At 44.8% G+C, this 13,920-nt stretch overlaps 1 protein-coding gene across 1 annotated transcript; it reads right to left on the bottom strand.

Moving 5' to 3' along the window:
• Positions 1 to 814: 814 nt before the first annotated feature.
• Positions 815 to 13,901, bottom strand: LOC148660814 (butyrophilin subfamily 1 member A1-like). Its single transcript, XM_088638076.1, has 11 exons — positions 13,559 to 13,901; positions 12,475 to 12,689; positions 10,463 to 10,939; positions 9,546 to 9,724; positions 8,063 to 8,410; positions 6,994 to 7,275; positions 5,917 to 6,024; positions 5,049 to 5,075; positions 4,703 to 4,732; positions 3,288 to 3,314; positions 815 to 2,313 (listed from the first exon to the last, which is right to left on the bottom strand). The coding sequence occupies exons 4-11, from the start codon at positions 9,613 to 9,615 to the stop codon at positions 1,784 to 1,786; spliced, it is 1,422 nt and encodes a 473-aa protein (XP_088494202.1). The 5' UTR covers positions 9,616 to 9,724; positions 10,463 to 10,939; positions 12,475 to 12,689; positions 13,559 to 13,901; the 3' UTR covers positions 815 to 1,783.
• Between the last annotated feature and the right edge of the window lie 19 nt (positions 13,902 to 13,920).

The raw sequence follows: 13,920 nt of genomic DNA, 5'->3' as shown, positions 1-13,920 counted from the left end.
GGCCAACAGAAGTACTTCAGATTTCACCGTGGCTGGAAACGGCATCGAAATCTCACGTCCAAAATGACATCTGTATCCCATCGTTCAAAAGACGATGCCGTCCTACTGCGGCTACCTTACAAAATGTCATAGCTTTTTCCAGCCTATCCATACAATCTCGCTTGATGGTTATAGAGTAGCATTAACTGCACTTAAAGAGTCACATTTTCATCTGTGTGACGTTTCATAATGTCTTCAGTAGCAATTTGTATCACACATTAAAAAGTCTGGAATTTAATTTAAATGGGGAAATTTAAAATTGGATTATAATCTTGAGTTAAATTATCATATTTCAGAAATCCTATCAGGATTTTTCCAATTCCAATGTTTATACTGTAAACAGGCGCCGTCCTTTGAATGAGATGTAAAACCGAGGTCCTGACTCTCTGTGGTCATTAAAGATCCCAGGGCGTTTCTCGAAAAGAGTAGGGGTGTAACCCCAGTGTCCTGGCCAAATTTCCCATTTCCCAATCATGGCCTCCTAATAATCCCCCTCTATGAACTGGCTACTCTGCTCTCCTCCCCACTAATGTGGGGCTGCACACTGGTGGTGGTGGAGGGGATCCCCATTACCTGTAAAGAGCTTTGAGTGGAGTGTCCAGCCCATTTTTCCGATTTGCTTACAGGGACTAATGAGCAGGAAGGGCCATTTCAATGTCACTATTCTCACAAACTTTTGCTCTATTCTGTGGCAAGACTAGCAGTTTCTCTTGTGCCTGCGACAACATGGCAACCATACACAGTACTTTCACAGAGTTCACAATTTGACACTTAATTTGAATTTTTACAAATTTGCGATGCCATCAATTAATTTATTTTGTTACTGAGATTTAATAACCAGTCTGTGAAATTGAGACTGCAGTACCCAGTTGAGGAATATCGCTTTAACAAAGGTACTTAACACATTTCATTAACAGCGGTCTAAAACCCTGAAAAGTTTCTCAGGAATAAAAAACTAAATTCAAAACACAAAAGTAGTTTTATGTTAGTGGTACCAACCTTATAAAAATAATTTATAACAAAATAATTATCGTATCAACATCATAACAAAACATTTATCATAAAACCAGACGGTCCTATTAGAAACATGAGGAATGGAGCACACACACATTATTCATGTCTCAAGAATCTGAACGTGCCCTATCCGTACCCAGCTAACTGCTAACTTGTCTGTTAAACTCTTTCGCAGAGGAAAAAACTAAATCGGCTCGCAGAATGAAAACTATTCCCTCCCAACCATGTACAAAATGCAAACCTGTTTTTTCAGCTCCAAGAGCCAAGACCAATTCAGGGTGAGCCACAAACGCTGGCACCCAGGGCAGATTGAGACCTGAGCTGCTCCAATACAACAGGCCGAGTAGGACAGTGCTGCAGGAGAGCCAGCTGAAATTATTCACCCTAGTACTGGTCACAAGCTGCTTCTCTGGGCTCGTGGGCCGATAGAAAAGTGGAGACAACCTTGCCCTTCGATGCTGACCTTTCTTACCCAGGTCTTTAGTAAGAATTGGAGTAGCCTCTTTCCACTGCCCTACTGACCAGATCTACCTGTTTATTAACATGTCCAGTTGGCAAACCAGGGCAAAGCCTTTCATGGCTAGACATCTTCCAACCTGTCCCAATCCTTCACCCCCACCCCCAGGAAACTGCCCTTGATGGTAGAGTCTCTCCATATTCATAAAGCTGCGAGTCCATCGGTACTCCCACAAAGATGTCCATGAATTGTCTTCGTGAGTCAGTGACGTGTTTAATCTCCACAGCGGACAGGAGGCAGCAGCACAAGGTCTTTACAACGATCACGGGTCCTGAAGACAGGATAGATCTTCTCCCCCTGATTGAGGACCATGTCAGTGAACGTGAAGATGTGAGTCCTGGACTCCACTGCGTAAAAGGAGACCTTCCTCTCCTCAATATCCACACACACCCCCACTGTCCTGGGCTGCAGACTGAGGGGGAGACGGGTCACAGGGTCAGTGAGAGCAGAGAAACCAGAATAGCCGGAATACAGAGCCCAGTATCTCCCTTGGGGATCAAAGCTGAACCCCCCTTTCCTCTCTGCAGACTCTCTGCTCACTCCTATTGACCAGTCGTCATTCACCTCCACCTCCCAGTAGTGTCTCCCTGAGGAGAAGGCCTCCCTGCTCACGACACAGAGCCAGTAATTAAATCTCTGGGCGTTGTCAGAGAGATCCTGCTCCTTTCCCAGTCTCACTCTCTTGCCATCCTCGGACAGGGTGAGTGCAATATGAGCTGTACCAGGGTCCAGTGTCACATCAGCTGTGGGAATGAAATGTTAAATATGAGATTTTAACGTAAGTGCCATTTTACATGATGAATTAATTTCAAGAAGTAATTAGTCAAGAAGGCAAACTGCAGCCTGACCCCGAAGCCGACAAGACAGTATAATCCACTGATATGTCACACTGATTCTGTGTCGATCGCCAACTCATTCCACAGGAGGGTCTATCAGTGTAGAATCACACACACCCTGTACTGTGAAGAGGACTTCTGTATCACAGGTAAATACCCCACCCCATGCTAACCAACCTGAAACAGTGTAATCATATGGACACTGCAGTGTCCTTCTTACTGAAACACACTGTGGTGTCACTTACTGAACAGGGCCATGTGGGAAAACCAGCTGGGCAGAAGAGACACACCCCAGAACTATTACCCCTGCCCCAGGGAGAGGAGACCATAACGTTATTACCCCTGCCCCAGGGAGACACCCTTTATAGGAGAAATAAACAGCCGTCCCCTAGAAACCAAGACAAGCTTTGACATGTTTGAGCTGTTCTGAGTAACACTCCAGTGAGTTCTGGGGTTCGTGTGCCATGACAACCCTGTCTGAGCAGGTCAGAATTACCCCCCTGTCCTGGGAGGAAGGCATAACTCATAGCTAAAAACCCAACTGTCTCTTCAGTCTTGAGCTGAACGATGTCACAGTTTCTCGGCTTTAGTGAAGGGACCTGTCTGCTCTGACACTACCGAGGGCTTGAAATAGTCTTATTGAGGCAAAATACCCCAGATATTACCCCTGGCCTGGGAAACACCCTTTAACTCCAATTTAAGTGTCCCCTCCTACTATAATGGAGTATTTTATTCCCAAAGACAGATTCTTATGCAAAAAGTATTTTGCAAAACATTCAAGAAAGGGAGCCTTGATTGGTTGGACTCTACATTTGTAAGAAATGAATAGTGGAGAAAATGCTCATGAGCGTCAGTTGTGCTTTTCTGCACAGCCTGCCTACCTTGAGTAGGAATGTTCCCCCCGCCTCCTGTAAGAAGGAAGAAGAGGATCTTAAGAACATTCATCCATCGGTTTTCCAATCGCTTTATCAGATCAAAGGTTACAAACGAGTGGCCATTCAGCGCATCTGGCCCTTTTGAAAGAGCGCAGGATCTACTTCAGTCATTTCTTGAGAGAAGTCAGGGTATTGGCATCAACAGCACAGCTGGACAGCTTGTTCCACACCCCCACCACCCTTTGTGTAAAGTAGAGACTCCTTTCCTGACTGGAAGATCTCATCTGGCTGATTCTTGAGAGAAACCAGGTTATAGGCTTCAACCACATGGCTGGGCAGCTTGTTCCACACTCCCACCACCCTTTGTGTGAAGTACTGCCACCAGTTCTCTAAGGATGCTATGACGTCTGTTGAGCAGAACATTCGTCTAAGACTCTGTCATGATTGAGTTCACATACCTGATATAAATGTCATCTTGCAACACTGCTTGCTGTAGGAGTTAGGTGGGGCAGCTTTTCTTCTCTGATATTCAGGCAAAGGCCCAGGGGGTAACCATACTCGTGCAAGAGGCTGTACCTTTCACAACATCAGCAGTGACCTCAGACGACATCTTTGTAGCAGTTACAGGTGATCCGTTCAACGTCCCAGTCATCTTGGCAAACGTCCACGCCCCTAACTGAGGCAACAGCGGTTTTATCAACATTATTTTACTTCTTTGTCCTGTTTGGATTCTCAAGACCAAATCCTTTGGGAGATGTTCACTGCCTCTGAAGCTGTACATTTGCCCACTCCTCCTCTTGGTCCATCTCTGTCTCCTCCAGCCATCACATCCTCTCTGAACATTTCTGCTGTCTCTGATACATGGTTTTTCTTATATTCTTTTCAAGGCAGTACTCTTTGCTTTTAAATGTGCACCACACCTTCTACCAAACTGACTAGTTTCTTCTAGATGATAACTTACTTTTCTCAGTCACTCTTGCAACTTTCTTCCGCACGAACAGTGAAACGCGAACCAGGCAGCACAAGCAGAAACTCAGATGCATTTAAAACTGAGAACAGGAGGCTCTTCTTTACACAAAGAGGGAGTTGTGGGAGTGTGGAACAAGCTGCCCAGCCATCTTCATGAAGCTAATAGCTTAGAAGCTTTTAAGAAGCAGTCAAATGATCGGATGAATTGAATTAAATACTAACTACCACACAGGCTCATTTGTAACCTTTATGTACATCTATTACAGTAGAGTACAGCGAAGTACAACACAGCTTAGTGTAACAAGTTAAGAATCAGTGCAACAGAGCACATCGAACAACATACAGCTCAGCGAAAACAAAGGTTTATATTCAGTGAATTCAAGCTGCCTATGAGCTGTGCGTTTTCATTCGTGGTTCCTTTAATCTTACAGGAATCAATGAACAGGACTTACCCAGGTGTCTAAGAAGCACTAAGGTTTTACCTGCGAATAATGAAATGTGAATCAGACAAGTCAATGTCACAGAGATCAGTGGTAACCAAACTGATTTCATATTCTACCAAACGTAGCTATAATAATTATAGAATAACATCAATAAAAAAGTGGGCACTATTTTAAAAAGACACTTCTTTTAATCACTGCGAAGAGTAGAAAAGCAAAATCCTGAAGGTACCTTTGTTCAAGTTACTGGTTTTAGTATTGGCCTACAACAGCACAAACCAATATTGTACAATGTGTTGCGCTACTGCAGAGCTACCGTACAGACAATTCTGAATGCCCGCTCTACTGAATCACTTACATTTAGATTCCCACTGCGTCTTCTCCCCTGTAAGAAACAGAAAGAGTCAGTAACACGGATACAGAGTCCTGCACTGATACAGGCGTTTAAAGTCACACTGATATAATATAGTTCAGAAACCCTCAGTGTCTCTCTTCTGTAAATAACAGAAATAGTCACTAAGACTTGTAGTTCTGAGCTTCTCCCTACTACTGTTGACAAATGTTACTCTGCATAATGAATTTTCTTATGTCATGCTGATTAAGGATAACTTCAGCATACCCGTTAAGGTACTTTATACATTTCTTGAATTTTGGCAGTGATGTTTTGTTTTATGTTCAATTTACACCAAACACAAATAGACATTTTTACAATGCTAAAGCCCTCTTTTGTATCTTACATTTTCATTAGTAACAGGTTTCCAATAAAGCAACTTGCGAAGAGTAAAGTGATCACTTTTTTAAATATTGCGTTTCTTCAAAACTGTGACGAGAAGGGACTTCACTGAATACAAGCAGTTCACTGTTGTAAAAAACTAGAGAACGGTAAATTGTTCTTGGAGTCTTTCAGGGATCAAGGAAGTGACATTGTGAACTTCTAGAGCAGAGGAAAGGATGAGATGTTCATTGTTTGCCCAGAGATGTTCATGGAAGAATTCCTGAGGGGCTTCAAACTGGGACGTGTTCTGTATCTAAAACAATTGTTATGGGCCAGTACTGGTTCTGACTGATAGAAACACAGCCCACACTGTAAAACTCCCACTGCAACCCATTCTGAGAAGATGATCTCCAGAGCAGGGTGTCCTGTGCTGATTGTGAACTGTCATACAGTGGTGTTTAAACCCCTCCTCACACAGACATTCAGACACACATCTATAATGAGCACATACTGTCCATTCTCCTCCACTGGATCACCAGAAGTGCTGACGCTGCTACAGTCACAGCTGCTGTTACACAGAGAGCCACCATCCATCCAGAGGGTCCAGGGAAAAAGTCTCCTGGAAAACAGCAGAGGAATGTGATCCCACAGGAACTGACACACAGATCGCTAGACGCCTGGATTCCCCAGAATGAATCCAGGGACAAAGATAAAGGAAGGCACAACCCACAAATGCAGAATTGCAAGCACATGAGTTACCGGGTGTAATATTAAAATACCAGTTTTCACATGCAAGGTCTGCTCTTGGCCTTTTTCTCAGATTTAAGCCACTTGATGTCTCTAGACAACAACATTTCAAAATAAACCATTAAATCTCAAATCACAGTTCATCCAGAATCTCCAGATCATTCTCACCTTACAGCAGGAATGGGAGAACAGCCCTTTCACTTACAACACTTTCCCTTCTCCAACAAAAACAACTGTCTGCCAATCGGTGAAATACAGTCATTGGACATTTGAACATAACGTTGCCTAATTTAAACTAGATTTAAGATTTATCCATGTTCCTAACATTTCACATGTTTTTAATTGTCTCAGACCCATCCACATAACCACTCTTTTAAATAACTGAGCTCAATTAATTTTGTATCAATAGAATGTAATTCATGTTTTGGCTGCCTGCATGCAACACTCTTTACTTGTCTATATTAAATGACTTACACCGGGTGTTCACCTGGTCTTGCGTTCTAAGTCTGAATTTCGTTGCAGTTTACACTGTTTAATAACCCTCCTCTTTTGAAATCATTGGCAAACTTTACTAGTTCACCAGATTCACCAAAATAAATGAGGAAGAGCAGCTATCCGAATACAGATCCTTTAGGTCCACTGACCACATCACCTCTCCTCTGTTCTCTATCCATTAAACATTATATATAAATATAGTATATTGTATGCACTATGACCTTTACTCTTCAAAGAACTATAAAAATACTGAATTAAGACTGATTGACATATAGACGGTCCTCTATCTCAATTCTAATTGTTTCCTTAACCTTATACACTTGTGACAAATATCTTTAATACTCACTGGGTATGTGGAGCTGAGATCCCCAGTCTGGTTTAGGCAGAGCACTTCTGACCAGACAGGAGAAGATGTTGGACTCCTGCTGGACTGGGATGTAGCTGCTGACACTGAGGAGCCCCCAACTGTCCTTCGCCACTGTGCTGCTGGACAGTGAGGTCACATCATGTCCATCCCTGTCTGTCCAGATCACTGCAGGTGAAGGGAACCAGCCCTCTGACCTGCACAGCAGCTGGGTCTGACCTCCTCCAGGGGAGTGGAGAGACACTGAGGGCTGGGAGCCCAGGGCTGTGGATTCGTCACAACACAGATGTTTGAGCTATTAAAAGTATGACACAATGCAAGCCTCTTTCTGACCCTTTAAAGCAAGTCCCTTGAGTTTGGCTATCAGCAATTGTGAGAAGAAAAATGTAACCAGCTGGGAAAAAGGCTATAAATGTTCTTTGGAATTGTATTTCAAGCTTACACTTAAATTATTTATGTTTTGTTTATTGTAAAATTGTGTGTAACTGGAGTGTCCATTCTGCATTTTTGTGGAGGGTGAGGTGTTGATTTTTGTGAAACAACAGTACAGCTCTGTTGTCGGATGTGGTGCCACAATGGTTAGTATTGCTACCGCACAGTGCTGGGGTCAGATCCTGGAGTGCTATCTGTGTGGTCTCCCAATGTTTACGTGGGTTTCTTCTGTTTGCTAAAGTTAATTAGCTTCTAGGTTAAATGGCTTGTGGGAAAACCAGCCCTGGTGTGAGTGTCCGTGTGTGTCCTTTGGTGGACTGGTGTCCTGTCAAGGTTGTACCCTGCTTTGCGTTTGCTGCTTAACTGTATGGGCTTCAGCTCCCCTGCAATACTGAATTGGATAAAGCTGCTAAAAAATGGATGGTTGTGTATTGCACATATTTGCATTGAAAGCCCAATGCAAAGGTAAAAAGGCAAGCGTTTAGTGGATTTTGTGCATTGTGGGATCAGCATCTCATTCTAGATGTCATAAACATCAGGCAGAAAACTGGAAGACTGGAAATACAGAACACTGATGTTGGGATTGATGATCTTCAAAAGCCCTATAATATCCACTCACCTGTAACACGCACATTAATAACAGCTTCTTCATAATACGGTGAAGACACTACCATACACTTATAGGGTCCATCATCAGAAGGAATCACAGCTCTCAGGTTTAAGGACACGTTGCCTTCAGTGATCTTCTGCAGGAAAAGGTCCGCCCTCCCATTGTAGGACGAGTCTGTGCTCCGAGGGACATACATGTGGTTTTGGTACAAACACACATGATCATTGTAATCCTCTCGAAACCACCTGATCTCCAGGTTCACAGCGCTGATGCTGGGTGAGAGGGAACAGGGCAGGACAGTGTCTTCACCAGGGGACACCACAACAGGACCAGCAGGACCAACAACCAGGAACCTCTCTGAAAGAGAAACATCACAACTGGCTTGAGTTTCACAGGCCAAATTCTTGATACAATATAGAGTTTTGACCGCCTTCGTTGAGTATTTTCTGATTTACTAGTATTTCTGCTCACTTCATTCATTTCATTTCTGCCCTTCTTTCAGAAGGAAGAGGACTGATGGTTAAGGGGTGTCCTCTTGGCTCAGTATTTGCTCTGATCCCCTTCATACTAGGAGGTCTGCGATCTAATGCAGGAGTCATTCTGTCCCTCTCTCACCCAGGCCAGCTCTGACCTTGCAAACTGAGGATCTGATACTCTACAGTCAGAGTGGGGCATTAAGATAAACCTCTTATTTCTCTGCTCTCTAGCTTCTCTAAATGTGCCAATATTATGGATACACTTTCACCGATTAAGGGAGTTTCATCAGTCCTTTTAATATTGCTTTAAAATTTAAATCTAACTCTAAAAAGGGGCACAGTGGTTGGCATACCCTCCATGCAAAGTTTGGGTTCATTTCCAGACCAGGAGGACTATCTGTGTGGAGTTTGTAAGTTCTCCCTGTGTTTGCATGGGTTTCCTGCCACTGTCAAAGGAGATGCTGGTAGGTTAACTGGGTTATCCATTGTCTTACTGCTTTATCCAGTAAGGGGTCAAAGCAGAGCAGGAGGCTGTATCAGTAAGCAACAGGCACAAGGCAGGATACACCCTGGATGGGACATCAGACCATTGCGGGGCTGACGGACCGCCTAACACCAGGACCAATTAACCCGGAAGTCAAGTTATCTACCTGCCAGAGGACTCCCACAAAAACACAGGGAGAACATACAAACTTAATGCAGATAGCAACCCAGGAACTGAACCCAGAGCCCCATTGGGAGGCAGCAATGCTCACCAATGTGTACCAAGGCAGCCCCGCATTCAGCAACTTTAGGTATTAAAATGTTTCTTGACACAGGGGGGTTTGGGAGTCAGGAACAAGCTACCCAGCCACATTTGTCAAGTTGATACCCTATCAAGAACCAGCAAATTGACCTGAAGCTCTCATTGAATCACTAGCTATCAAATACACTGACAAGCATCATGAATGATGCTAAAAAGACAGGTCTGGCTGTAATAAAATGTTTGTTTCCAAAATCTTTATTTTTAATTTTACCTGATTCCAAGGCTGAAGAGCCGAGGGACAGCAGCATCAGAAAGAGATGTTCTGATTGGTCACGCTTCATCTCTGAATGACAAAGACACTCCGATTGGTTCAGTGGAACTTCCTGCTTGGTCAGGTTGTGTTACTGATAGTGGTTTAATTGGTCAGAAGTTGGCAAAACCTGCAAAGAGCTGAATTACAATATGTTGAAATTACAAAACATTGAATAAAAATAGAGGTACTCATAAAGACATAGAATCACTCGAGGTCTTTGCAATCAAAATGGTATTGTATTACACTTTATTTCCTAAGTTAGATGACTAAACTAACAAATAGTAGAGACAGGAAGCCTAGAAACAAAATAAACTTTGCAAAAGCTGAGTTAGTTTAATGGATATGATTGTAATGTACAGGGGTGCGAGTTATAATAAGAAAACCGATAGAACACGATTGGATGATAATCATGCAACAGGTTTGCAAAAGGAAATTCCGTTTTGGAAGATCAACCTCTTTTTCAAAATGAGACTAGTGATTGGGTGAACTGTAACCTGCCGTTTCCTGGCAAATTATCAGATGAAAAACGGTTTGCTTTTAGAGGATATTACATAATCAGAAATATTTTCACTGCCAGGAATTCTAGCATTAGCCAATACAGAGTCCTAAAATGACTTTTCCTTTAACAGAGTGACCTCTCCATTCAGAATTAATAGTTTTATAGCGGCTCCTGTATTGTAACACGGGCAGCACTCTCGCGTGTTCCAGCTTGCGGCGAACCCGACATCTGCGCACTGATCGTCTTCGACCGCGAGTTCTTGTTTCTATGGGAGATTTCCTTTTGCTTAAAAACCCAACGACCAAATTTAGCCTCCCAAGCAACCAAGACTGGAAATCCTGCTGTTCCCGAGCTCTTTAAACGCGGCGTCTCTCACCTGATCCCTAGTAGCAGTCAGACTCAGTCTCGGCGCTCCGCTATTTCCCGCCCGGCTGGTGAAGCGCAGCTCTTCATGACGTCATGCAGGACATCCTTCCCCGCAAGCCCACTCCTCTCCTCGGCTATAACTTCTCTCTTTACTTTAACTCTCACTCGGCTGCCTGGACTATTTGGGGGCGGATCGGGCGCCCCACAGTCACGGGGCTGGTGTGCTGACTGACCAGTCCTGTACCCCCGACTAAACCCGGCCTCCGCTTGCTCGTAATTCTGAGTCACTCGGAGCCTTTCGGCTCTCGACTGCCGCCATCTCAGTCACAATCCACCGCAAGACGCGAGTTCACCCTGCTGTCTGTACAGGGTCGCCGCAAGGCGGAGATCCCACAGGTTCCTCTAAAATTAAGCCTCTCTGTCATCAGTCAAGGCAGCAGGTAGCCTGGCCCCGTTCATCACCCGAGAGAACTATCACCTCAGAGATCTGTGGAGAGAAGGGAGGCAGGAAGCAGAAAAGCTGTGGGAAACAGAGGGTACAGGACAGTACCTCAGGAATCCGTGATATAGATGATCATGTAAAGGTAAACGACGGGATTTGTCCTGTTTTTGAAATGACGCAAAATGACTTGAAAACTTGCACCTGCACCAGAGAAATTGTTGCTATGTAACTGTGACCTTGTCTAAACATAATGAGATGTGTTCATATATACTGTGTGTAGTATATATATTCGTGTTAAGCTTTCTATTATGTGATTATCAGTATTTATTTGTGCAAAGAAAATAAACTTCTTAAAAATCAAAATCACTCTTCCCGGGCTTCTCTACAGCAGCCTTCAGCTGTGAGTGATCGACAGAGGCGAAACCAGCGGGGCTAAAACAATCTAACTGCACCTCTCCGTCATTTAAATTAGAAAACCACAGACGTGCTGCAGAAGTGTCACAGAGCGGGTCAGGGCTGCGTGGACATTAAAATGACACTGATGGGCCAGTGACACCCTAATGTAGGTTCAGCTTCCTGTCTGATCCTGTGCATTTCCTGCCCTGATCAAGGGCCCTCTGCCAAGAGCACAGGGCTAGCACCACACCATTCAGGGGTGTCCACAATCCTAAACCAGTAAATTAGGGAATTCCAAGGCCAGGGTCAAGAGGCGAGCGAAGTCAAAAGCCAGTAGCGCCAGAGACACAATCCAAAATCCAGAAGCCTAGCAAGGAGTCCAGGGAAAATTCAGCAAGGGTTTGACCAAGAGCTCAAGGAGCTGAAAACAACACAAGTTGCACACAGAGCGGGGTTTAAATAGGTTTGAGGAGGGGAGGCGTGGTGAGGTAGGGACACTGGGCAAGCAGGGATTGGCTACTGCCGTCTGCTTGCTCTGCGCCTCTGCTGCACAGATGAAGTAGGCCCTAGAGGTTGGGGTGCCCTCTGGTGGTGGGATGCTGGGATTGTAACAGAGGGACTGGATGCAGTGGAACATCGCATCAGTACACCCGGCCATCTGTGTACAGCTGTGTCCTGTAGGTGCTCCACAGGAAGTATCACAGGAGTGCCTACTCAGACCCCCCACTGCGGGAGGAGAGTCAAGAGGCTTTGTTAAAAAACAGTTTTTGGAAGCAGGAGGGTTTGCGGGACAGATCAGAGCACTGGACCCAGACACCAGGGCCTCTACAGGGAGCAGCTGAGGAAGACTGCAGCGTCATCTTCCTCCCCCCTACCTGACATTGGACTCGGAGAAATCAAGGAGGGAGGAGCGGAAGGGAACCATGTTGTCTGGGACAGCCAGGACCAGAGAGGAATCACCTGAGCGACTCCACAGAACTACACAGAGGACAGGACTGCAGGACTGCTGTATTTTAGGACATTTGGTGGGTGACGGGAGTCCAATGGGGTGCCGGTGGCCTGTCTGGAATGGGTGTGTTTTAAAGTTGTGTTTTTTTTATAATGTGCTCTGTGCGTTGAGTGGATAACATTGAATGCTGTTAACCACTAGCAAACTGTTAGCATTGCTGGGCTTAATTCCTGACCTGGGGTGCTCTCTGGGTGGAGTTTGCATGTTCTCCTCTGTTTTTGTCAGTTTCCTCTGGGCACTCTGGTTTCCTCCACAAAGGGGAGAGTCCAAAGACATGCTGGTTCATTAAGTAGCTTCTAGGAAATTTGGCTCTGTTGTCCCATCCAGGGTGTACCCTGCCTTGTTCCTGGTGCTTGCTGGGATAGGTTCCGGCTCCCTCGTGACCCTGTACTGGATAAAGTGGTTAGAAAACAGATGTATGTTTAACATATTCAATATACTGTATGTAACAAATATTTAATATATATTTTAAATAATTTTTAAAGTTGGTTTAGGAGAATTCTTTAAAAAACAGGAAGAAATGAAATAAGGCCACTTTATCAGCAGATTCAGGAATTTAAAATGTTTCCTGTGGTGTATGCTGGATGCCTGTAATGTGTTAGTTACAGAACTATAATGTCCAAATTATAATGTTAATTATAATTACCAACAGCTGCATCACCCTGCAGCACAATGCTGGCAGCCCACTGAAGCTCAGCAGTTGTGAACCTGGTCAGTACCTGGATGGGAGACTCCTGAGAAAGCTGAGGTTGCTGCTGGAAGAGGTGTTAGTGAGACCAGCAGGGGGCGCTCACCCTGCAGTCTGTGTGGGTCCTAATGTCCCAGTATAGTCACAGGGACACTATGCTGTAAAAAGGCCCCATCCTTTGGACAAGATGTAAAACCAAGGTCCTGACTCTCTGTGGTCATTAAAAATCCCAGGGCGTTTCTCGAAAAGAGTAGGAGTGTTACCCCTGTGTCCTGGCCAAATATCCCAATGACCCTTACCAGTCATGTCCTCATAATAACCCCCCTCTCTGAACTGGCTTCATCACTCTGCTCTCCTCCCCACTGAGAGCTGGTGTGTGTGAGCAGACTGGAGCATCATCCAGGTGGGGAGACACCATTACCTGTAAAGAGCTTTGAGTGGAGTGTCCAGAAAAGCGCTATATTAGTATAAGCTTTATTATTAGAAACTTTTAAATGCCTTTGCGGATACTTGTAGCACATGAAAAACAAATTTAATAATTACGCCCTCCTTTTTTAAGAGGGACACTGACCTGGATGAGCCTACGTGACTACGGTATGTTTCATTGTTCTTTGCTACTCGCTAAGCGATGCGTCTGTTTTCGCGGTTTGTGGCCGTTGAATTTGGCCTGTTCCGGTGTTGTCGAGAGATTGTCAGCAGTGTGACCGTGAAGACTGGGGAAGTCTCCGCTGCAGAGCTGTCCCTCCCTGTCTCCGCTGGGGTGTGCAATCTAGTGTGGGTGGAAGAGCGCCCCCTACTGCACGCCCATGAGCTCTACCCTTCCACTGAGACGGCGTGTAGCGGACGACGACAGCTCCACGAAATGTTCATGTGGGTTTCCCTCCAGGCGGGACGGAAACTGGGAAAACTGGCCCTGGAGGTCGCCTGCCCTGT

This window comes from Lepisosteus platostomus, chromosome 6 (assembly GCF_059453375.1).
Source record: "Lepisosteus platostomus isolate fLepPlt1 chromosome 6, fLepPlt1.hap1, whole genome shotgun sequence".
Lineage (NCBI taxonomy): Eukaryota > Metazoa > Chordata > Actinopteri > Semionotiformes > Lepisosteidae > Lepisosteus > Lepisosteus platostomus.
Note: the sequence above shows the minus strand (reverse complement) of the source record. Positions and strands in the feature narration are given on the sequence as shown.

What these genes read in the sequence shown, in the direction of transcription:
- LOC148660814 (XM_088638076.1), bottom strand. Translation starts at nt 9,615, where the DNA reads ATGAAGCGTGACCAATCAGAACATCTCTTTCTGATGCTGCTGTCCCTC. An exon ending in CTCTTCAGCCTTGGAATCAG is followed by an intron (nt 8,411 to 9,545) that starts GTAAAATTAAAA and finishes TTTCTCTTTCAG; the next exon opens with AGAGGTTCCTGGTTGTTGGT. An exon ending in GGGGAACATTCCTACTCAAG is followed by an intron (nt 2,314 to 3,287) that starts GTAGGCAGGCTG and finishes TCATTCCCACAG; the next exon opens with CTGATGTGACACTGGACCCT.